The sequence below is a fragment of the Parasteatoda tepidariorum genome, chromosome 6 (assembly GCF_043381705.1).
Source record: "Parasteatoda tepidariorum isolate YZ-2023 chromosome 6, CAS_Ptep_4.0, whole genome shotgun sequence".
Lineage (NCBI taxonomy): Eukaryota > Metazoa > Arthropoda > Arachnida > Araneae > Theridiidae > Parasteatoda > Parasteatoda tepidariorum.
The window spans coordinates 53,851,466-53,877,945 of record NC_092209.1 but is presented as its reverse complement, the minus strand read 5'-3'; the positions used below and the strand labels follow the sequence as shown (position 1 = coordinate 53,877,945).

The following is a 26,480-nucleotide window of genomic DNA, read 5'->3' as shown; positions in this document are numbered from 1 at the left end:
TCTTTTCTATTTATCTGTGTTTTTAGAAAAAATGAAGAAAATGACATTTTTAATTCTTAGACAAAATCGAGTTTGAAATATTATTCTTTTGTGTGTATTATGATTTTATAGTAACTCAAAGTCTAACCAGTATCCGAGTTTTCCTCTTAGTCTAATAATATAAATGGATGCTGAGAAAATGCCAAATTTAACTACTCAATGTTTAAAAAAAAACTGTCAATTTTCTCATTTTTCCTAAAAATTACCAATGACTTCTGAAGTCATTTACTGAATTGTATCTTTCCCACTAATTATCAAAATCACTAACAAATAACAACAATAAAATCTCATTGAATTTCCCAATTTTTTACTGTTATAATTAAGCATACATATCTACGGATTTAAATTAATATAAGTGTTTCTCTTATTAAATATAAATATATTTCATTTTTACTTTTCTTTAAATTCAAATTAACAAGTTATTTGCTTAATAAGTATATTATAAGTTGTTTACCTTAAATAAATATATTATTGATATCAAAAGCTAACTATGGCCCATTAGGTATTTTCTGTGTTAAATGATATTGTATAAATTATTTCTTTAACAACCATTTAAAAATTTTGCTAAAGGGCTCTTTTTTTATTATATTGAGTTATTTCTTAATATTTGAGTGTTAAATTGATTTTTATTTTTTATACGAGATTTTAAAAATCATTAATGTTGAAAAATGTCTTTTGTCTTTTAAAAATTTTGAAAAAAGAAAAGAATGACTTCAAAATTTCAAATTACTGAAATAATTGACTTGTGGCATAGCAGTTCACCTGCAGTGGCTCAATATATGCATGCAGAAATAAATTTTAAATTCAGATTACTATTTAAACATGTATTACTATTTAAGCATGTATTACTTTGATGTTTCTTTGAAGCTTTTTATTTTGTATTTAATAATTTTTTAATAGAAAATTTGACGTTTTTTTATTTGAAAATAACATGTTTTTTCATAAATCCTATATAAATTAAATTTTAATTAACTGATTCTGAAATTGTTTGCAGTATGATAACTCTTAGAATTTCAAAGCAAACTCTTACCCCTATTAAATAAATAATGCCAAGAAGCTAAAACGGCAAGATTACTTGATTAAAAACTTCATTTGCTTGTTACTGATGTTATCTTAAAAATATTTGCTTAAAATAGCAGAAACATCTACTGTTTAATTTTTATCAGTGTAAACTTCGAATAATTCGGCTTTCATTTTTCAAAATCTCTCAAGAACGATTTGAATAAAATTCTTGAATAATTTTTAGCATTGGGTGCTTAAACCTGCTCCTTCACTCACTATTAAATTTTCAAGACGCTAACACAAACGGTTCTGAAGTTATAAGAGACACACACTCTTTATTTTATTATTATAAAAGATTAAAATATTAATATTCGCGTTTTAAAAAGAGCAAACTTTCTTTCATTGGGTAGATTTTTTTTCCACTGCCTGATGAAGGAAATATAATGCTGCTATGTTTTCTTTATGGGTTAGTGTTTCAAAAAAGATGCATATTCCTCTATCAGGCAATTTTTAACTACTTGGGGATTGAAAGTCCATCTTTGCTTCAATTCTTTTATGGTATTTAAAGAAGTGTTATAACATTCATTTTCATGTTTACATCATATAATTTTTTTTAACTAAAACAAAATTTTGGCTCAGAAAGCAATTGATATCTTAATTTTAAATCTACATACAAATGAATAAATAAAAGATCTAAGATTATATTATTCTCATCAATATTTATTCAAATAATTGAACTTAAGAATAGTTTGGAACTGATCTGGTATCTCCATAAGAGCATGTAGTGCCAACGCTGCTTCAGCATTCCTAGCAGAACGAATGACGTGATGGTAGTTGACGAAATGGAAGTTGTCGTACTTTCTGTCTGGAACTCTTTCATCCCATTCTTCAAGTGCTCTCCAAGGGCCATCTCCGACCCCTACCGCAACGATGCTAAGAGCACTCTTCGATGCTTCTACTAAAGCATGTCTTGTTGGCACGTCTTCGGGTCGCATTTGGCCATCAGTTATTATGAGCAATATATGGAACAATCCAGTACGGCGAACGATGTCTGTTGCTCTACGAATTATGGGTGCTAATGATGTTGGACCACTTCTTTGCACCTAAAAAAGTTAATATAAAGAATACGGAATTAAAATAACGCTCACAGTGTGCAATAAATGGAACACCTCAATAAATTGTATACTTATCAGAATTTTTCATATCCTATCTTGATTATTTCAAGGATTATAAACTTTCTTTCTTTAAATATACCCTTTTTTTGCAGATTTGAATTTTTGACCCATTTATAATATATATACATATGTATCCTATTTGACTTTTTTAACTAAGCCCATTGCTGCAACATAATATTTTCAAGTGTTCTATTTTACCCACTCTCTTTGCACCAAGCAATAAACTAAAACATAGAAAAAGTTATCACCCCCAGAATAACTTTTTATTCTTATGTTCGATTTTAATGAACACAGTGCAATTCTTTATTGTTCTAAGGTTTGACTTATAATTCTAATTAAATATTCTAATTAATTTGTGCTTATTATCATTTAAGTAATGGTATTAGGCACAAAAACATACTAACTCTGAATAAAGATATCATTTTTAACAGATTTGGATTTTTGACCAATTAAAATATAGGGACTAGTTGCTCTCTTGCAAAAATGGCCCCAATATTTAAGTCAAGAGGACGATCAGAACACATTTCACAATGTTTCCGAAAGCTTTTTAAGTGTATAAAAAAATTTATCTCAATTTATTAAATCATTTACCCAAAGATAATTCTATATAAAAATTTATTTTTGAAACTAATGAGTAATAAAAAAAAAACTTTTTCTCTTTACATAGAATTGGCTTTAAATAAACGAAATTTATGATAATGCTAAAAAAAATTTCATCATCTTTAAAAATTCTCCAAATACGCATAAAATGAAATCAACATTAAGGGGCCCAAAATCTTGGACGCTGGTTAAACTATTGAAACCATATTTTCCAAATTGTGGCTTATCCCCATATTTTTATAATCAAAAATCAAAATCCGTCGAAAACTTTCTATTTATTCTGCGAAAATACGCTTTTGTGTCAGATTCCATAACTTATAAATCGTTAGTATTATTTAACTTTGAGATCAAGCCTTTGAGGCATTCTAATAGCAGTTTGTTCGTTGAAATCTGATCATTATGATTAACATTATTCAATCCTTTTATTTATTCGTTTATTTATTTTTCTTGCTACACATAAATTTGCTGTTTGTTAAATTACAGACGAACAAATCATGTCTCTTTTATTAAACTGTAAATCCGAAATAAACCATTAATTAATTTAAATTGATGAATGATATGCTATTGTAGGAAATTATTAAATCATGTTTTTTACGAATTTAATCATTAATCTCTTAAAATAGAAAATTATTATTTTTGAAAGTGTTAATTTTTCAATAAAAGCTTTCGAAGTAACTCGTATTTAATACATTTCGAAATTATTATAATTCAAAATTTATTAAAAAAGTAGAATACCATGTTAAAAAAATAAAATAAAAATACAGAACTTTGTTTTTAAATCTATCGACTAAGGTTATTTTCTATCAGTTCAGAATTTTAGAAGAAGAAAGAAAAAAAGATGTAGAATGTTCAGTTTCTCCTTTTTTTTTAAGTTTCCCTCAGTAAATGTCAAAGGTCGCTTAAGGTGCGCTAAATTTTGTAAAAACGATTTCATCCCCCCCCCCAACTGACTCTAAAAATTTGCGTATTAAACTTTTATAAGAACTGTTCAAACAAAATGTTGTGTATCGATTGAACAAAATGCAGTGTTTCTTGCTATACAAACACAAAGAATTGCAAATGAGTTTACCAAAGTTATAAACTACTTGTGTTGTGAAAATTAATAACGGCTTTTTTATCGATCGAACGAGAAAATGAAATGACGTGTCTAGCTTTTCGAATAATTCATGTTTTATGGTATTACCTAAACTATATATTCTTAAAATTAGCTATCAATAACGATCGAAATTTCATTAATGGCTAAATATTTGCCAAACTGTTAATGTTAAATGTAAGTTGAGGGCATCAACTCAACTTTATTAATAGCAAATTTCTATTGCTATTTCTGTCCTTTAAATATTTCATTAGGCTTCACCACGGGCGGATCGTGAATTTGTGGGGCCCTGGGCTGAAACTACTTAGGGGCCCTAATAGCCATTTTGTCAAAAAAAAACTGTTTTCTGTAGTGATGTAGATAAGCATATAGAAAAAAATAGGACAATAAAATAATTTTATTTATTTATTTTTATTTGTGTATACAAACAGCAACTGTACAACATTATTGCAAAAGAAATTGACAGGTTATGTGTAGTTATGTTGTATAAATTATAAAGCAACCTTTCTGCATTTTCGTGCTGCAAATTCCTTTATTTGCTCATCACATTGTAAGTCCTTCGTTAAATCAGAATTTATGGAAAGAGTTGATAAATGATTTAGTCGATGGTTAGACATTGTTGTCCTATATTTGTTTTCTGTATATGACATCCTGGAGAAAGAGCGCTCCGCTTCACAGCTAGTGATTGGTAAAGTTAAAAAAATCTTTAAGATAGTATAGCAATTTGGAAAACATCAACAAGTTTCTTTTCTTAAATTAGCATAAAAATTTCACTGCAAGAGGTGTAAGACTGGCTTAGGCTGAAGTAAATAAGATTTTAACTGAATGCACTCATTCATTAAATGCTCGTCTACGTGTTCTGGATAATAATAAAAAATATTACGTACACGATCTATGTTTTCCATATTTTCGTCTTGCAAATCCATTAAAAATTTGAATTTCTTGCTATACATCTCATAGACTTGGCTCCTTTTATTTAAATCCATAATCAGCTTATCCAACACAACGTTTAGAGTGTCTCTTTTAAATTTTTCTGCGCCGTATACTGAGAATTTAGCTGTAGACTTATCCGAAAATTTTGGAGTAATGCGTCTCTTGTTTATGTCATTGTTGTCAATTCCCACACTAGTACTTAATTTTTTAGCTTTCTCTTCGTATTCCTTTAGCTTCTGATCTGATTGGTGCCTTATGTTGTTCACGAAATCTTTTAATGACACAATTAACTTGTCGCCTTCACAAATATCACAATTATATCAAATATCTACATCTATGTATCCAGGGCTCTGTATTTTTCTATTAACTAAATTAAATCTCCCCAAAATTTCTTCCCAAAAAAATAATCAAAATTGCAGTATCGAGTTTCGCCATTTTATTGAATAAATTTCGTGCCTCTTTCCGAAAATCAACTTTCTCATCCTCATTTTCGCTGAAACTTTCGAAAATTTTCATAATGTCATCATAATTATTTTTCAAAGCTTTGACAGCATCATAGTGACAAGACCATCTAGTCTGTCTTAAACTTTTTAACGTAAATTTGAGTTTTGTTTCACGATTTAACAGTTCCCACCTATGGGTCGAAGTAGAAAAGAAAAAGTATATTTTTTGCACTACTCCAAAAAAGTTCACAATTTTGGTTGCAACCTTAACAGATTCTTCACCAACTTAAGGGAATGAGCAGCACATGGCACACAATCCGCGGATTTATTTCTTTGTTTTAGTAGTGCTTGTACACCATTGTAGTGACCCGCCATATTAGCAGCGTTGTCATAAGATTGTCCCCTACAATTATCCAGTAGTAGTCCATTTGTTTCTAAAACGTCTTGTAGAATATTAAATAAATGTAAGCCAGTATGACTACAAATTTTAATGAAGGATACACATCTTTCATACACTTTTCCCCGAAAATAGTATCGTAATACAATAGCAAGTTGATCATTGTGAGATAGATCTGGAGTAGAATCCACCACAATTGAATAATACTTTGTGTCGTCGTTATTTATTTGAGTTATAATTTGTTTAATTATCTGTTGGCCCATAAACTCAATTATTTCCTCATATACTGTTTTTGATAAGTACGATATTATCGATTTTGGTCTCAGCTCTCGTTGTTCACTGTGTTTACGAATGAATGGATCGAACTCTGCCAATAGCTCCAGAGCACCCATAAAATTACCATTATGTGGAGAGCCAAATACTTCCTCGGAACCTCTAAATGCTAAGTCCCTTATACTTAAAATTTGACCACTGCAATAACCTGTTTTAGGACATAGTGATAATATTCTGTTTCTTTTCTTAATTGTTTCTGAAGCTGCTTGTCTAAAACAGGTCTATTTTCTTTTCGTGTCAACCACACTAACATTGGTTTCTTATGTTCATTAGAATCTTCATGATTTTTTAAACAAGTTAGTAAACTAAACAAGTTTGTCACTTTGACGACGAGAGCAGAAGTGCGGAAAAAAAATTACGTAGGCGTTAAGCGGCTCGGCGGAAAGTCCCCCGTAATAGACACGAAAAAATACACTGGCCAAAAACAAGTGATGGGGAATTTCCCGTTCCGTTCGATAGACGCGCACATGCATGGGTTGATTGATCTCGGGGTTGCCAACCTTATAAGTTTTTTTTTAATATTAGATATTTTTTTTAAATTCAAAATATCACCTATTGTTTTCAGTGGGGACTGGGGCCCTTCGTATCCACGGGGCCCTGGGCTGCAGCCCAAAAAGCCCTTAGGTAGATCCGCCCCTGGGCTTCACTTAGAATAGTTCAATAAAAAAATAATCAGACGTAAAAAGTAATTAGACGCGGTTCAGGGTTCAACTCAAATTTCTTTCAGTTTAAGAATAAATTTCTATGGTTTTTTTTTTCTTTTTATGGAAGGATTTTATTATTCTAAAATTTGAATGGTTCATTTTTAAAAAAAAGCCGCAGTTGAGGGTTTAGCTCAACTTATAGCTTTAAAACAGATATCCATTGTTCTTTTTGATGGACTTCAGTATTGTTAAACTTTGAAGGGCTCATTTCTGCGGAAACCTATTATTAATGCACGAATGCCTGGCCAAAATGAAGTTATCGGTGAAGATTATTTTAGAAAAAATTATTTTCGGCGACTTTTAAATAATACTTAATTTGGAGTTTTCACACTTTTTCATGTGAATTTAACGTTTCTTTTTTATTCGCAATAAAATAATAATAAAAACGCATAAATAATTTTCTGAAGTAAAACGCAGACGATAAATTATTTCAAATAAATTAAAATAGCGTTCTTGTGACAAAGAACTAAACCGATGCATAAAAAATAATATTTTGAAAAAATTGGAACAATATTTTAAGTAAGTTCTAGGTTCTTTGGTTTAACTGTGTATTAAGGATATACTTGAAGAGTACATCAACAGCCAGAGATGGAAAAATTATTTGCAATAATTCTATTTTTTTTTCCTCTAGCATTAGTAGCGAAATGTTCGAACTTTCATAAATCACTGGCTCAAACTTTTAAGTTTGGAATTCGTAAGTCTTTTATACATATTTTGTACATTTTATAACTTGACTATGAATTTATTCCATTTAAATTGACAATCACAATTTTTATTTGCTGAATTTTATATCGTACATATTTTAAAAATGATTCATTAATTCATTTTAGTTTTTTGTATTTATCATGTAAAATTAATGTAAATATGTAATTATAAAATTTGTACATATTTCACAATCTAACAAACTGCTATGTGTGTAGAATGTGAACGGTAAATCTTCCAAATCGAACTATATTAATCAAATCTGTCAAATTTATTTTAAATATTCGAATTGTTTAAATAAATCTTTAAAATAATCTAATATGTTAAACAATAACATTTATTCACTAGGAAAAGAACGTTAATAGAAAATCAGTAGCTAAACATAAGAGTTTAATTTATTTTAATTTTGTTTTTATAGGACTTAACACAAAAATTGTATTACGTAAGAAACAAAGCAAGCCGAGTTGGTAAATGTCAGATGCTTGAATAGATCCAAGTGAAAAAAAAATGGTACAAATTAGTACAAAAGTGTACTTTTTGTACATAAATCATTAAAAACTTCATCTAAGCTATCTATCGATTTGGGATTGATTTTGTTCAATTCAGTGAAAAAACAATAAGTTAGAAACAACTCTTCAACTATATTGATGGAAACATTTAAGTTTCTTTTCGAATCGTGAAAGCCCAGAGGTTAGAGAATCGAACTCTGGGTCGGAGGGACCGGGGTTCGATCTTCGATTACGCTAAGACACACCAAGTACATGCGATATACGTGTTCGTAAAATCTATGGAATCAAAAGCTTTGTGGTCGGTCGCTGAGCAGTACCATGGTTTTAAGGATCTGGAGAAAACTTCCTTTTTCTTCAGATCTATGTCAAAATTGTGGAAATTGCCTCACGAGTGGTATTGTCTATCTGGGAGGTTCAGAGCGTAGACGTACTGCTTTCACCATTGCGGTGCTCTCTTGTCAAAACGAAAGGCGCACTTTTTCTGACTTAATTCACAAGGGCCATTTCTAGCATGCTTGTTGCCTTGTCCAAGCGGCATACTCATAAACAGCATAAGCAAGTTTCTATTCTTATAAAGCCTCTTCCCTTATAGAAGCATTTTAAACTATAGTCCATCAAAAAAGAAGAAAAATTGCACAGATATTATTGCTTAAAAATTTTTATTTATTTATTTACATCTCAAACTAGCGTAAATATCTTCTGTTTTAGTACGACCAACGACCATAGAGGAGCTTGTGACACTATATGCTTACTCTTTTTTTCAGTGGATTACAATACAATCCGTATTTAATTGTGGAACTCCGGAATTGAATTGTGAAAAAATAATTAAAGGTGGAAATTTTTCACTTTTTATCTTGAAATCAATATCCTAAGTTATTAGCATCAGTTATTTGTTTCTAAACAATTTTTTAGTCTCTGGTTTGTGTTATTAGAATAGCTTTATTTGTTTGTTTAAAAAAAAAAAGAAAAAAAACTGAATTATGTGCCTAAAAAGTCAGCAAATATGTCATTCGTAAATAATAGAATTGCCCTTTAACATTTATGAAGTATTCCAGAACGGGGTTTTATTATATTACGAACTAAAAAAAATTTTACATGCCTCAGACTTCAAATTAAACTTTGTTTATTTATGACTAGCATATGAAATGAGTTATCGTGATCAAATCACACGAGGCGAATAAAAATATACTCGGGAATATATTATGCAGAATAATGTAAATTGGGAGTGAATGTCTAGTAGCTGTTTCCCGTGGGAATTTTTTTACAGGTTGTAATTAATTTAATTTCGGTTAGTCACCACCATAATGGGAAATGTAGAACAAATAATCTAGAAAATATTACGCTAAAAAAATTTTTTGTATCCAAAATAAAAATTTTATATTAGTCACATTTGCAGTAAAAAATAGATTTTTAAAAAATCCCTAAAATAATTATTTCCTACGTTTAGTCTCTTTAACTGTTAAAATGTATGTGAATACTTTCCCAATACTTTAGAAAAATCTTCGATAATTCTAAGAAAGCATTTCTGGTGTACACGATTCTATTTAACAATTACAAAATTAACAGCGATTGTAAAAATAAAAAAAAGAGTGTTCAATTTTAAGTTACGTAACATTAGTCAAATACTTAAAACAATACATTACAGCTGTTCATAATTTTATTTCTGTAATCTCACGATTATCGGTTTTGTATCTTATCGCTGTCTGGTCTTTGACAATATGTTGCGTTTAAATGTTACAGTAATTACGATTTTTCCCACTACTATTGACTAAATCTCGACCGTATTTCGTGTTCTCATGATAGGAGGCAGTATTTGCAAAGGTTGTTTCGAATTCCGGTAGAAGATTAGCTTGTATTAATTTCTATTTATTTATTATTATTTTTTGTATTTTTTTACTTATTTAATATAATTGAGCAGTATTTGCAGAGATTGTTTTCACTTGTGGTAGAGGTTTGGATTGATTTCTATTTTTTCCCTTCATTATTTTTCGATTTATTTTTTAATATAATTATTTGTTTTCGATGATGAAAAATTTGTTTGCAAGTGTGGGTAGTTGACCTGCTTTTTCGTGCACTATGCATGGAAGTACTAATTTGTTGTCTGGAAATAAGATGTTTGAATTCCCTACGAACCCATCACGCAGAAATCAATGTTCAAAGCAGTGTTTCCCAAACTTATGATTTTTGTGTACACTTTCTAAATTTTTCGTAACGCTGTGTACCACTAATTAAAAAATAAATGTATTTTTTACTATAAAAAATTGGACAAAAGTTAAAAATCACAACTGGCTGTTGACACCACTAATTATTAATTGTTACTCTGCAAAAAATAACTGATAGAAAAATACGTAATCGTAAATTTTCATGGCTAGCTTCGTTTTTAAATGAAAATTTTGGAAATTTTCGTTTGTTGTAAGATATTTCGCATAAGAACGCTTCACCCCGCTAAACTATCCCCATACCCCTGTACTACATTTTGGGAAACACTGGAGTAAAGCTATAAAGGTAGACGGCGAATAAGTATTTTCCCCGCTTGAGATTCTGTTACATTTGTTGTTGTTGTTGTTAATTTACGTCGCACTAGAGCTGCACAATGGGCTATTGGCGACGGTCTGGGAAACATCCCGGAGGATGATCCGAAGACATGCCATCACAATTTTGATCCTCTGCGGAGGGGATGGCACCCCCGCTTCGGTAGCCCGACGACCTGCGCGCGAAGTCGAACACTTTACGGTAGCACAGTTTAACGAGGACCAATACCGCACACTCTCGGTCCCTATGCAGACTGATCCAAGTAGTCACCCACCCGCACACTGACCGTAGCCAGTGATGCTTGACTTCGGTGATCTGCTGTTACATTTGAATAGAGTGAAATTTTGCTTCATGATAGTTTGTCTCTATGAGGTTGTGCGTAATAATTTGACCGCCAGACATTTCTTAGAATTTTTTCGTTTTATTTTACAATTTTATAAAGATGATAAAGTCCTTTTCCTTCCTTTGAGGAAAATTCCTCATTAAGAAATTGTAACAAATTTATCCATTTTATGGTTTGTCCAAAGTCGGGATAAAAAGTTTACTGCTTTATTATTATTTTCATAAAATCTGATCTTAAGCTGAAAGCGTAAAAATTAAAACTATCGTAAATTCATACTCACTCTGCGTGCACTATGATTATAGGCATCTAAAACATCTTCCATGCACCCAAGTGCTGCTCCCGATGGTTTTAGGGGAAACACGTCGTAATCTTTTGTGCGAACATCTCCGAAACCATAAGCGTGTATAGGTTGACTATGCAGAAAAGGAGTGAATGCAGGAGCTAAAGTATGTAACACTTTCTGATACGGATTGAAGACTGTACTTCCTTTCAAAGCATGCAGCATTTCACCTGAAAATCGTAGATTATTTAACTAAATCAGTCTAATAAGAAGTCGCGATTACGCTGTTTGATTACTGCATTATAGCATTTCAAATGAACATCTCAAAAGTGCAGGTAAAAAGTTTTTGGAGAAGTTTTCCAAAAGATACTTTAAAGCTACAAATTGTAATATTTTAACTACAACCTTTTTAAAAGTTAACCCCAGTGAAGAAGGGAAAATGTATACAAAAAATTTCCCTGCCGAGCGCTACATAGAGGGGAGAAAATTTTTCTTTGCTTGAAAGCAAACATGCACTCCGAATCGTCAAAGTAAATTCATTTAATAACACATGGAAGACATCTCATGAAAGATAGTTAAAATCGAGTTTTTTTCCGGTTACGGTTACCCTAAAGCTACTCTATCAAGTGCCTTCCCGCAAAATCATTATCCTAAGGATAGACAAGTTTGTAGCGAAATCTAAGCCAAGAGGGGAAACTAATACTCCATTTTAGTCCACAAGCATCCTTATCCGAACATTATTATCCTTATCGGTTGTTTACTGTGCGACTTTAATTTTAAAAAAATCTTGCTCACTCTCATTTTTAATTTCTATTATCACTTAACGTGTCCTATGAGTTCATAAATGTATCGTAGTAAAATAGAATTTCATTTCTTCAACATTATATGCTTTAAATGTTGTTTTTTTTTAATTATTCTTTACGTGATTTTTTGTTTAAATGTTTTGAAAAGTATACTAGTTTAATTATGGTATTTAAAAATAATCGAGCATCAGAACATTTTTTTTAAAAACTGATTTATTTGTTTGAAAGGGATTAAGAATGATTAAATTTATGAAATTAAGAAAAATTTAAAAGCCAGAAAATATGTAGACCTTAAAGTGCATAACAGATACAAAAGTAAACAATTGCAGAAAAGCCTTTGAAGATATTTTTTTACCCGCTTCGAGATTTAGAGCTTGAATGTTCGTTGTCATACTTTTTTTTAAATATAAATGTCTAAAATTGTTTATTTCATTAAATGCTCCAAAATATTTGGGTGGAATAGAGTATTTTTTTATACAATTGAATATTATACTGCACGGAGCGGAATATAAGAAATACGAAAAGTATACGCTGTATAAGCCATTTCAAATGTTAACTAAAAGATTACTATTAAAATTAAACAATTTATTACTAGACTTACCAGCGTCCTGCCTGATGACACTGTTAAAAAATGCTTACTTTTCTAAAGGGATATTCGATAACCCACTGCTTCAGACTTCTAATAATAATTATTTCTGGGTAGATATTTATGTGCTGAGAATTTTAAATTAGAAAGGTTTAAGTATTGAAAAAGGTTAAGTTAAATTAGAAAGTTATGTTACAACCCTTTTAGAAACTTAACTACCAGATTTTCTGTTTTCCAAGGACGTTTAACTAAGCTTAAAAATTGGATTGAACATTATGCATACTACTAGTAATATAACAAATGTCTATAGCATAACTAAATAAGCAATGTACCTTTAAAAAATCTCCTTCCTTGCCATTCATTACTGGCACTGAAATCAATGGCCACTATCAGCCTCATTCTTTCTAAGCCAGCTCGTCTCATGGCACTCGTAACCTCAGCATAGCTCCTGAATTTATCTCTAAATGCTGTAAAAGTTCTCACATCTTCCCTTGAAAATCCAAGTACAGTGAATATACTACTGGAACTATAGTATCTCTCCGCACGAGGTTCTTCTGCAAATGGTCTTGAGTTTTGAGGTTGGCTTGTATGTTCTTCTACATACCAGTCAAATAGCACCAAAGCAACTACTGTGGCAATCATAAACAACACTAAAACAACCATTTTGTTCTTTTCTTTTTAGATTAATGTGCGTTGATTTGTGCGCTTAAATATGATATCTTTGGAAAATTTGATTCAATATGTTAAAAAAAACTCTTTACTTAAAAATAAAGAGGAAGCATAAAACAACAATCCTGACCAGCAGGTGCCACTTAACGTGGATTAAATAAGTGTTTCTTTTAATAATTAAAACATGGTTTCCGTTATCACAATATATAAAATCACATGTTTGGCTAGCATTGGCGTGAAATGATTACAACTATGTAAATTTAACGTTATCTAAAGATTTCATCATAAACTTCTTTTTCTGTTCACAAAATCATTGTAGTTAAACCCATTAAGCAAGGAAATTCTATATTTGACATGAAATATTTAAAGCAACATCAGCTCTTTTCTGTTAGAAAAATATCAATTCATCATATAGCAGTCCATCAATCTTTTTAGAAAGCAAACCATGTTTTTTTTTTCATTGTATTATTCAGGTGTAATGGTTTTCTTGAAATCGGTTTTCATTGATGTGCATGAACTTTATTACTGAAAGCCCTGAAAAATAATTTATTCACTATTGTAACAGAATATATGATTATTTGATATAATTTGTAGACCTTAAATATCTATCATTAATTATAATATCATATGTTACGCGATACGAATGCCGCTTATCGTAAATTAAGTGGATACTCATTGTTTAACCAAGATAATGCTTATAATCAAATCACATACTTACCGCAAATTTACCTTTCTTTTAAAAAAAATAAAACTGGTCTTTTAAATATGACGTTAAACGCTAACTGATCAATGTATGTGAATATTTATTCTGATGTTTTTGCTGTCTTTGAAAAAAGTGGTAGCAAAACTTGTTTTATTGGTTAAATTTCTGGAAAAAAAGAACACAAAAAAGAGGAATAAAAATTTACTCTAGTTAAGGTTTAAATTTCCGTTGATTGCTTTTTCTAAAAATTAAAATAAAAGAAAAAAGAAAATAAACATAAAAAGAGAAAATATTAGATTTCATTTTTTCTTAATTTTTAAATTAATCTTATAACAGATAACTAATACAGTGGTATTGTATTTCTATATATGATATACATTTCTTTCAGAACAAAGTGCTATTTTAAACCACTTTAAATTTATTTAGGTCTTAAAATTCTAATCCAAATATAAATATTAACTTCGTATTTAGAATAGCTAAGGATGTATTAGTTCTCTTAGATAAACATAAAATCATGTAGAAATTTTATGTCATTAGGATATTAATTGTCATTTATTGCTATTATTTGTATAGCTTCTTTTCTTTAGCAATTTAAATATTAAATAACAAAACTGCAAGTTGAAAACTTCTGAAATCTAGTCTGTTCCTCATTGAACTAATTTATAACGTGTTAACCCTTTACGACCGAACTTGTATAATTGTGTGGGTTACGTACTAATGCAATGTGTAAATATTTGTGATATTATGTGTTTTAAATCATATTTAAACTTCGTAAAAAATTTTCTTCTCTTAGCTACCATTTTAATTTTGAATATATATTCCATACCTGCCAACTTTTAATCCTTTCCATTATCATTTTTTCCAGTGGTATTAAAATGGAATTAAAACTTCAATTTTAAGCAAACAAATACGTTGTATTTGAGAAAACTTAAGTTGACAATCATAATAGTAACGCATATTAATATATGTGCTTAATTTTTGTAAGAATAGTGGTGATCAAAATCATTTGAAAATTAAGTTTATAAAAGAAAAAATAGTATATATTTACTACCACTTAAAATATGAAAATAAAATCTTCCGGAAAATCCGGAAGAGTTGGCAGGTATGAAGAAGTATAAACATAGGTATTAAAATATTAATGTATTTTAGTGGACATGAGTTATCTTTTATTTCTTAGATCTCTTTCCCGAAACTTTCCCCACATTTTACGATTTGAGTTTTTTTTTATGCGAGAGAGATAAAGTGTTTTCAAATTACATCCGATAGTTCCTAGTTTGTTTTGATACCTTGGCTGAGCAGCACCCATTCATTTTATAGACTAGTGTATATTTGAGTGAATTGAGATAATTACGGTTAGCAGTCGTCGTGGCTTCTGTTTCATAAACATCCGATGGTACAGGGCTAAAATACATAACATTTATTTCAATTTTAATTTTCAGAGTGGTAAAAGTCCTCCAAGCTCTCATAACAAATAAATACCTCTGGGTTCTAATCTAGCAGTTCCCTTGTCTTCTGGATTGGGCTCAAAATGACAAGGCTACTGAGTTGAATATTAGCAGTCGAAATTGGGTAGCTGTGCAATGACTGTTATAAAATAAACTAATAAATTTCGCCGGGATAGCCTGGTTGATAGGGCGTTGGACTCGAGTTCGTGAGAATGGGAGTTTGAATCCAGCCGGCAGAAGAATACCCATGTATAAAATGGTGACTGGTGCATGTTAAATCTGTCGGGGTCACAAAGTCCTCCAAGTTCTCATAACAAATAAATACCTCTGCGTACTAATCTAGCAGTTCCCTTGTCTTCTGGATTGGGTTCAAAATGACAAGGCTACGGAGTTGAATATTAGCAGTCGAAATTGGGTAGCTGTGCAATGACTGTTATAAAATAAACTAATAAAAAGCCTGGTTGATAGGGCGTAAACTCAAAATTGAGTCGGTTGTTCAACGGCGGTTATAAAAAAAAATAAAACTAATAATCAAATTGTATTTTCTTGTTTTCTTTCTAACTCTTTGCATACTTTCTAGGCACATTCAAAATTTCATGTTTCTAAGTCTTATAGATTTTGTAACGTAAAAAAAAACAATTGAGAAAAAAATTCGCGAAAAAATCATTAAAAATTGCAAATAAAATATATTCAAAATGAATCTGAAAAAAGACTATGTTAAATATATAGTGGCCCAGCACGCCAAATTTTTAATCTGTTCTTAAAATGTGTTTCTTTTGTAACTTTTTCCCCTAATTCAAAAAATATGTGCAATAAAAGAAAGGTTCTACATAATAGTCTCCTCACAATTAATATATTTAGCAATAAAGTAATATTATCAAATTTTTTAATAATATAATGTTAATACTCAACAATAAAAAATAGTTACAGTTTACTTTAGGTGTATGGAAATAGAATTGAAATTATAAGGGCCCCATCATTTTCAGTAGCTTAGGGCCCCACCAAACTTAAATCCGGCTCTGCGCTTTAGACATGTAAATTCAATTGTCTGATGTAAGACCCAATTTTAAGACTAATATTGATAAAACGATATGATAAAAAAATTTCATTCACTAAATGTTTTTTAAATACTTATTTAAATTTAGATAATAGCATATTTTAAAAATAAAGGTCTTGTGTTAAATTTTATGTTCACAATCGCTGAAAAAATTTATTTAGTTTCGTGATCCCGCCAAAAGAGGGTCGATCATTTGGGGTTTCATAGACGAAAAAAAATATTGAGCAGCTGGTATAGGCTAATTAGCCTGTAAGCAAATTCAAAACATTACGGTTTAATCTATAGTAAATCGAACAAAATGAAAACCAGAAAAAAAAAGATAACGGAAAATTCGTTACCAGGGGTGTATTTCTAAAGTCTGAAGTCTTTTGTCATTACGAATAGTTTTAATCAATTCAGCGACAAACAATCGCCTTTTATACCATTGTATTACAAACAATAATAGAAGGTAAATTTTTCTGTTTGTTATGTATTAATAATTTAACTCTTTAAAGTTGATGAATAACAAATTGGCTGCTAGATCTTTATTATTGGAACTGTACAGTATTGAGTAGTAAACTACGTACGTAAAAATAAACATGGCTTTTCAGGGCTATTTCTAAATATATCCAAAACTTTTTATCCAGACGAACGACAAACTGAACAGTTTGATTGTCATTCCAATTAATAAATAAATAAATAAGTAATCACGAATAAAAAAAAATCAATATCAACAAAACTTTTCAAGTATTGATATTTGATATATATAAACCTGATATTGTCAGTTACATAGTAGATAAAAATGAACATTGTTCGAATTTTTTTATTTATAAGACAAAAAGCTAAACCAAAAATGACCTAATGAATATTGAATCATATGCTTGCTGTCTTATTATTTAAAATGTTTTGTATTTCAGTAAAGTAATAGTCACATATTAAGAAAAATAAAATAAAATTACGAAAAACTAAATGCATATTATAACCAAGAATATAATATTCTGAAACTACCGACTTAATACATCTTATGAATAACAATGTGTAAATATAATAACGGTGAGAAGATTAATAAACAAATATTTATAAATAATAAATGAAATGAAAGCTCCCACCTTCATTTTGTTTATTTCGTATAAGTTTACAATCAGGTGTTCTTTTTTTGGTGATTTTCTATACACATATATGTACATACAGAAAACAGAGAAATGACATATATTATATTATAACCGTCGTTGAACAGCCGACCCAATTTTATGGGTTTACGACTACTAATGTTCAACTCCGTAGCCTTGTAATTTTGAACCCAATTCAGAAGACAAGGGAACTCCCGGATCGAATATTGGGGAAAATTTGCCTTCGTGGAGGACTTTTTGAGGGAGCTAACCCGCATTTGCCTTACATGGAGAGGACGACCACGAGAACCTCCCACGGTTAACCTGACGGTAATGGGACTCTTAACCCATGATCCGTCTACCACTGAGGATATTTCAAGTCAGCACTGTGGTCGGCGCAAGCCGGATGTGGAATTCGTATCGACTGGAATTCGAACCTTGTTCGCCGCATTGGAAGGCGAACGCTCTATCCCCTGAGCCATCGCGGCTCAATGACATATAAGTGAGATTTTCAATTCATAGATAATCTGGATAGGATAGGAAAATTGAACATTTTATTCATAGTAAAAGCACCAAGGTTAAATGCCTCGAACCTTTTATTTAATTAAAATTATAATAGGTCCAATGATTCATTTATTTTTTTAAGTGTATGTTAAAATAAAATTCTCCTTATAGGTCTTTACAGAAAGTTGATGATTAGTAAATTTCTATTTAAATATGCTTAAAATTTATGTTTACAAGTAAATCAACTTCCGTTTTCTTTTATTAAAGGAGCATTTTTGAAATAGAGATTGTGGCGTGGAATAAGGGAAACAAAGATTCAAAATTCTAAGGGGGCATCCAATGAAGGACTAAGAACACATTAAATCTTTCACTGTTATTTTATCACACAATTAAATTTTTTAGCACATGAATATTTGATTCTTAGAAAATATATTGTGAAGAACAACTAAATGGTTTTTCAATAAATTTAATAATTAAGTTTCGGAAAATTATAACACTTAAAAAAAAAAAAAATCATCTAAAGTAAAGTATTCCCACAATACTCGTTGTGGGTCATGGAGGTTCAGGTTGAACGATTTCATGACCAACGGCATGGCAATGTGGTCAGCTTTGTGCATTGGTCGCCTTTGCTTCCCAGACAAGCTAACACCCATAGATCTGGGTGGGCTTCAAGTCAACACCGGAGATCGAAACCAGGGTCTTCACAATAGCAGCTTAATGCCTTAACCACTGAGCTATCGCGGAAGATCATTGAGATACAGAAAAATTAAAATATTCTTTACATTAATAAATAAATAATTAACGATATTTTGTCGTAAAATAATTTTTGAACTATAGAATGATTTTTGCTAAGATTTACGCAAGAGAAAAAATATTACAAATTGAGGATTAAGATTGGCGTGAATAACATCCTCGCAACTAAACCAAACATCCTAAACACCAAAAATCAGGTCTGCTGTTCAACGACGGTTATAAAATAAAATATAGTATGTTCAGGGGTCTGTTTAGAACAAATTTGGGTCCGTTAAATATCAAAATTTCTTTTCATAAAAACGGACCCTTCACAAAATATTTTAACTTGAAAACGGACCCTTCACAAAATGATTTTTCTTTTAAACGGACCCTTCCCAAATTTGTTTGTTTATCTTCATTATTATTTTGTTAATCGAATAAACCCTTCCCAGGGCAGAAAACAAGAAAGATGGATGTAAACGAATTAAGTTTTGTCTTCGGCAGACGATTCTTCCATTATTCGTCCGAAATTAATATTCTGCGTTCAGCAGTATAGGCTAAATACCAAATATTTGTATATTGCATCTCTAATTTAGAAGCAGCAATTGTTGTTTATTTTTTAAAATTTAATTTTTTTAATTACAATTTCACAGTGTTGAGCATAATCTTGTATGTCTATACAATTTAAAAACTCCTTGAAAAAATTTTATTTTTGCAATAAACAGACCCTATTTGCACAAATTCATAAAGCGGACCCTGGTTGAAAGAATGTGAGTAATTTTTTCACAATTTCACGAAAAACGGACCTTTCACAAAATGTCTGGACAGACCCCTGATGTAAGAGGTGCACAACCTGTGGTTCGTTCGCTCTTGATGTACGGCCTGAATATAATAAAAAAAACTATAATAATTTTTTTTATAGAAAATAAATAAAAAATCTGAAAATATTAATTGCTTATTTAAGCAGTATACGCGCGAAACCTAAACCAATATAGTTTTTCGATCGCTTTTTTTAAGTGATCACTACGACTTTCCAACGTTGTAAAATTCCGGATATTTTTAATACGTCAAAATTGTGATGCGAAAATTAATGAATTTTAGTAAGCTTTATTTTGTGTTGATTTTATCGTCAAGTCAATCCATGTTATTTTTCTCTATTTTTAACAGTTGATATTATTTTGTTCCACGTTTTTTTTTTTTCTTTTTCTTTTTTTCCGTTCAAATATCTTGATTTTTTTCAACACAATATTATTACAAAACGTGAAATTCCAATGTGAGTTTTAAACTATTTGCTGTTTTTGAGCTTTGTTTCTGATTTCTGGTAGCTTAAAAACCGTTTTAAGATTTAACATTCATAAAATGTCTTATAATTCACTGAATATAAACGTTTTAAGGCTAAAAATATACTTAACTTAACCTCAATTGAATATTGAATCTTATTTCAAGCTAAAATGCATTGGTTTTATTTTAAATCATTTTATATCCCCATACAATTTCTTTAACTGAAATATTTAATTTGCATTTTATGTTGCTCCATAAAATATTTACCTTTTTTTTATTTTTTGCATTCATTCAAGAAGAAGGTTACAGTTAATTTTTTTTAGAACACACTCTTGTGTTACGCAACGTGATCTTAAAATTTTTTCCGATAAATCTATTTTTTATTTTATTTTATTATATTTATTTTTGATGAAAAGGAAATATTTTTATTTGGAAAAGCATCAATTTGGTTTTCTTCATTTTTCAATGAATTGTAATGCTCAAAAAATTTAATTTTATGCAAATATATTATCAAGTTGACTGATAGAAAGAACTGTGTCTATGACACTGATATGTTAACCCTGATATTTTAATTAAAATTATCATAATAGTCGTCAACATATATAAATACTTGGACATGTTGCTCTTCATTCAAAAAGGTTGTGCATCCTACTATATGAATTTCAATATAAAGGTTTTTATAATATATAAGATAATTTTTAATTCACTTTACAAATAAAAATAACCTTTAACTAAACTTTGAATATATTTATTATAAGAAAGTGAGTTATTTCTTCATTAGTCAGTAAGTGTATACAATGCTCCAATTTAGTGCTTTTTCCTAAATTCGGCCTTTTCATCGTAATTCTAAATAAATTATTAATTAATATTAAAATAATTTAAATTAAAACATATAAATTAATATAAATAATTATATATCCCCGAATGTCTCTTCATAGTGTTCTTGCCTCCGATTATAATTTTTTAAAAAATTTTATTAAGTCTAAGATAGGGCGTGGCGTATTATAATTCTTGCAGAGGGGCGCTCCTAAGTCTCATCTATGTACGCCACTGGATTTAGAATTTTCTAAGTGCATGTCTTCCCCCTTTTTTATTGTAAATAAAAACATTTAATTTTTTTTCTACTGATTATACTATCGTTTTTAGGGCACCTAATCGGGAAAGATGCTAGAGGATTTAAAAAATCCCTGCATTGAATCCAAAAGTAACCACGCAGCGCTGCTAAAAATCTAAAAAAAAAAAAAAAAAAAAAAAAAAAAAAAAAAAAAAAAAATTAAGGAAAGAAACAGAAATAAAAATAGCATTTACATCATCAAAAAATATTAAAAGTTTATTTTCCTCAGGATTTATAGGCTTTCTTTAAGAAATATAAAAACATTAGACGTTTTTTGGAAACTGTTCAATCACAAGTGTCAACTTTTCCATCCTTTAAGAAATATAAAAGCATTAGACATTTTTTGGAAACTGTTCAATCACAAGTGTCAACTTTAAGTTTTTCATCGCAAAAAATTCCCAACGAAACTGGAAAACAATGGTGTTTTATTAGGCTTTTGAAATGAGACATTTTATGCGTTACACCCAAACATTCACACGCAAATTTCGTGTATCATCAGCATAAAATGGCGTCACGTAGTCTAAAACACTTTCGCCACCTGTTCTACGGAAGTTTTGGAGATTTTCCAAATAAAAGGGAGAAAAATTTACTTCGGAAAGTCTGGTTCATCTCATTCAACACTATCTAAAAATGTTCTTTCTTTTTAAATGGTTGGAGTGAGAAGTGAGAAAAAAATTTTACAAATTATCTTTTTTTTATCGCTGCGTTTTTATTAATAGCTTATTTTATTTCAAGATCAAAAATATTGCAGAATTGTTTTTGTTTTTTAGAAGCTAAAAAATACATTTTTGTATCATAGGTGAGTTGATAAAAAAAAATAACACTCTAAAATATCGGTTTCCAAATGGTGTTCTGTGGAACCCTAGTGTTCCGTGGGAAGGTCACACATGCTCCGTAATTTAGGACTTATTTCTCTTGAGCTAGTAATTTTTGAAATATGTTACAGGTTTGTATCCAACCAATAATCTATTATTAATTTAATAATTCGTTTATTTTACTAAATTAACAATAAAAAAAGAATAGAAAAATTAAAAAAAAATTTTTTTTCACGTGTATTTCTCTTTCTATTCATACGGAATGATTAACTTTAAAATTCAAAATGAAGTAACCAAATTCAAATATGAAGAATTTTTTTTTTCGAATAACCACTTTAACAGTTTTAGGAAATTTCCAAAGTAAATAAATAAAAGTCGGGGTATTACCAAATAAAGTTCAATAGCTCAGGGCTCCGTAGCCAAAAAAGAAAAAAAATTTGGGAACCGCTGCTCTAAAAATTATAAATATTTTAAATTTTTTTTATTCTTTTCTGTTAGATGCTTGAAGATAATTGAAAATAAATGCATACCCTTCAACACTTTAAGTTTATGCGAAATAATTGTTCCAGTGATAATTAACGCAAACAGAAATTTTTAAGGTAAACATAAATTTTACTGAACTTCTATCCAGGCGTTCAAATATTGCGTAACGCAGTGTTTCCCAAACTTATGACTTTGGGGCCGTTCAAAAAGTACGTACACAAAAATGGAGAAATTTTAAACCCCCCCCCTTCGTACATTACCGTACATAAGGTCTTACTCCCCCCCCTACCCCCCTTTTTCATAAAAATTAAAATAATTATATTTTAAATAAAATTAAATATTTACTTAAGGAGTGTGTAGGATAAAGTCAAATTTAAATTTGGTGCATGTTTATAAAGTACGTACTTTGTATAATACCTCCCCCCTCCCCATCGTACAAAACCGTACATAATAGCAAATCCCCTCCCCCCTTCGGGATGTACGTACTTTTTGAACGGCCCCTTTTGAGTACCCTTTCTAAATTTTTCGTAACGCTATGTACCACTAATTAAAAAATGAATGTATTTTTACAATAAAAAAAATTGCACAAAAGTTAAAAATTACTACTAGCTGTTGACACCACTAATTATTAATTGTTAACTCTGCAAAAAATGGCCAATAGAAAAATACGTAATCGTAAATTTTCATGGCTAGTTTTGTTTTTAAATAAATTTTTTGAAATTTTTGTTTGTTGTAAGATATTTCGCATAAAAACGCGTACCCCCGCTAAACTGTTCCCGTACCCCTGGGGATACGCGTACCACACTTTGGGTACCACTGGCGTAACGTATTGTTGGTGATTTTGGACTTGGAGGCGAAAAATAAAGCAAATCATGAATCCCTTAATATGCTTACGTGATTTTTCATTTCAAAATGTTTTTTTTTCCTCAAAATTTATGTGATGTTTGTAGTTTATAAGGAATTTTATCGAAAGAGTAAACTACAAAAGCAGGGATATACTACTCCTAGTCAGCAAAAATAATATGAGCGAATCGCAACTCTTAGCTTACGTACTTAACCTATTTGAACTGGCCCTAGATACATTAATTTCGATTATTATCCGTTGCGAGTCAACATTTCCATACATTTTTCGAAAAAATTAATATTGATGATTCACTTATACCATACTTGAAATCTATACAGGTTAAACGTGTAACTAGGCATTCATGTTTATAGTATCTTAATGATATAAATATCGATATTTTGAACTGAAATTATGCAAGCACGATATTTTGCCAACGTTAGAAAATTTAATTTTGCCAATGCCCGACCATTTTTCCATGATTACAAAATGCTGCGTTTTATGGGTTAAAACTTTATTGCTGGATATTTTTTCTATGAACTGGCAACATAAATGTTTGAACTAAATTCAATATAAAAGGAACAAGCCCGGTCAAATTATGCCGTGCTATACTCAAAGCTTAAGATATCGCATACTCAATGTATTGCAATTAAAAAGTGTCTTACAAACATAGCAAAATACACACGCTAAATGAATATCATTAGGGTATTTCAGTGTCGTGTAGAATCGATCTAGAATTACGTTATTGAATTTTTCTTTGATAATTCATCAAAATAGAGTTGAAATATTAGATTTCATAACTTAAAATTTGGCTTAATTATCTATCAAACTCTATATTTCAAACTAAAATCATGCAGTTCCATTAAAAAGTACTTCCACAGTTAAATTGGAGAGCAATTATTTGTACAAAATTTATCTAAAAAATGAACTACACTGTAAGATGTAAACCAACAAGTTAATCATATGATTAAGATCCTTAAATTAAGAACTTTTGCCGGCAAATATTATGCATATCAAAAAAATATTTATGGCTAAATTTTAGAGTAAAAAATAATTAAAATTTGTATTGATTCAGTCACATTTTATTTATAAATACAAAAGCTTAGAAGAAGGTACCAAGTGTAGGAACGAAACTGAGAAAGGACCAAATTTTCGGTTTAATAATATGTTATGTTAAGGAAAATTATTGTTTTCTGTCTGACCTTGAATAAGAAGATATTTTAATGGGAAAATGTATTTCGTAAACATATTCCTTCAGATGTTGTATTTTTCTAATGTTAATGTTCCCAAAATTTTAAAAAGAAAAAAAAAACTTAACATCAAGCTTTTCAATTAATAGTATATTCAGTGTTTCCCAAACTTTTATGTACCCTTACTAAATTTTTCATAACGCTGTGTATCACTAATCAGAAAATGAATGTATTTTTTACCATAAAAAAATTGTACAAAAGTTAAAAATTACTACTAGCTGTTGACACCACTAATTATTAATTGTTAATTCTGCAAAAAATAGCCAATAGAAAAATACGTAATCGTAAATTTTCATGGCTATCTTGGTTTTTAAATAAATTTTTTGAAATTTTCGTTTGTTGCAAGATATTTCGCATAAGAACGCGAACCCCCGCTAAATTGTTCCCGTACCCCTGGGGGTACGCGTACCACAATTTGGGAAACACTGGTGTATATGAACATGGTATTTAAAATATAAAAGCTATTATGAAGGATTTCCTATGCAACTTCCTATAATTTAAAGTAAGAAAAAGGTAACTACATTTAAGATAACATATTAAATCTACTAAATTTTAAAAATAAAATTAAGTAATGTTCTGCCGAATCTCATTTATTATTTAATTTAAAATATATTAGAGCAATGATTGTTTTAGAAGACCATCCTTAATTATAGAGCCTTAACCCAACCAATGAACTTTATTAAATTACTCAATTACTCATTTTGATACAATGTCTAGATTTAAATAAAAGTTGAGTGATAAAAATCTTAATCATTACAGAAAAAAAATTATTTTCTTCATTAAAAGATTTCATATTCAACATGCATTTTTTTCCGTATTTTTCTGATACATAAATAACTGGAAAATACATACTGAACTCACAATGCTGAGAAAGAAATCTATAAAAATAGCATTTTTTTTTCTTCCTGATTCATAGAAAAATGAAAGGGGAAAAAAAGCATAATCGAAAAGTTATATTAATCAGTCATCTTTTTACATGGCATTTTAATTTTTCTGAAAGTAACATTATAGAGAACATTCTAAGCTTTTTCTACATTTTTCCCGGATTCATAAGAAATTGCATAACAGAATACTAATTGTATTTAACACTCAACTTTTCATATAGTAGACAACTTAATTTTTCGGGAAGCTATAAAGAATATTCTGAGCTGTCTACCTGCTCCTTTAAATGTAGGTCACATTCTATCAAACTGGATAACGCATTTCCGGGGCGTTGTAGTTGAAGGAGAAAATGAAAAGAAAGGCATAAATTAATACCTTCGGCCTTACTGTATCCTCAATTATATTCATCCGAAGTTTAAAACAATGAAGTCTTCGCTACTAACAGACATTCTCGATGTTGTCATTTCTAGAACAGAGGGAGTAAATTTTAACTGTGGAAATAAGGGTTGCAATGATGTGCAAGATTTTTCGCTTTCAGCGCCAAACGATCGCCAATTTCTAACACAATTTATCGATCGTGAGTTTTTCATGAATGGTGCTCGTAATTTAATCAATTCATCATTTATATCCATCCATCATATTTTCTCTTTAAATTTAAATCATTCGAAGAATACAAAGGTAATGCAAGCGAAGAGGGCATCTCATTTATGCTTTTTTATTAAGAGAATTTAAAAAAGGGATTGGGAGACTTTCGTACAAATGCATTCGCTAGGTCTTAAAAAGAAAACATGGAAAATAATAAAGATAAATGAAAAGAGAAGGGAAAAAAATAATTAAAATGAAATATTTTTAAAAAGTATATAAAAAAGATTTTATTTATTTTTTAAGAAAATTATAAATTGCAAAACACAATAATGAAAAGATATTATCTCCTCATCAGCTCACACAGTTATATCCGCAAAAAAAGTGCTTTCTAATATTGTATCAATATAGGCAAAGCAAAATATATACAATATTTTGAGGAGCTCTCAAAATTGAAATGAAAATATAACACCTTAAGTAAATATATATATATATACAAAATAAAACATATCAAGCAAAAAACAGAAAATAAAATGTAAAAGAAATACAGAACAAAACGA

General features: G+C 29.7%; 1 protein-coding gene across 3 annotated transcripts; it reads right to left on the bottom strand.

The window, feature by feature from the left end:
• Positions 1-1,740: 1,740 nt before the first annotated feature.
• LOC107441102 (uncharacterized) lies at positions 1,741-25,871 on the bottom strand. 3 transcript variants are annotated; one of them, XM_016054251.3, is made up of 4 exons: positions 25,714-25,871; positions 12,807-13,677; positions 11,086-11,315; positions 1,741-2,144 (listed from the first exon to the last, which is right to left on the bottom strand). In XM_016054251.3, the coding sequence occupies exons 2-4, from the start codon at positions 13,135-13,137 to the stop codon at positions 1,755-1,757; spliced, it is 951 nt and encodes a 316-aa protein (XP_015909737.1). In that variant the 5' UTR covers positions 13,138-13,677; positions 25,714-25,871; the 3' UTR covers positions 1,741-1,754. The 3 variants fall into 3 exon arrangements, with proteins under 3 accessions (XP_015909737.1, XP_015909738.1, XP_015909739.1); XM_016054252.3 differs by having other exon boundaries at positions 25,613-25,846; XM_016054253.3 differs by having other exon boundaries at positions 25,551-25,834.
• Between the last annotated feature and the right edge of the window lie 609 nt (positions 25,872-26,480).

What these genes read in the sequence shown, in the direction of transcription:
- LOC107441102 (XM_016054251.3), bottom strand. Translation starts at nt 13,137, where the DNA reads ATGGTTGTTTTAGTGTTGTTTATGATTGCCACAGTAGTTGCTTTGGTG. An exon ending in AGGAAGGAGATTTTTTAAAG is followed by an intron (nt 11,316 to 12,806) that starts GTACATTGCTTA and finishes TACGATTTTCAG; the next exon opens with GTGAAATGCTGCATGCTTTG. An exon ending in ATAATCATAGTGCACGCAGA is followed by an intron (nt 2,145 to 11,085) that starts GTGAGTATGAAT and finishes TAACTTTTTTAG; the next exon opens with GTGCAAAGAAGTGGTCCAAC.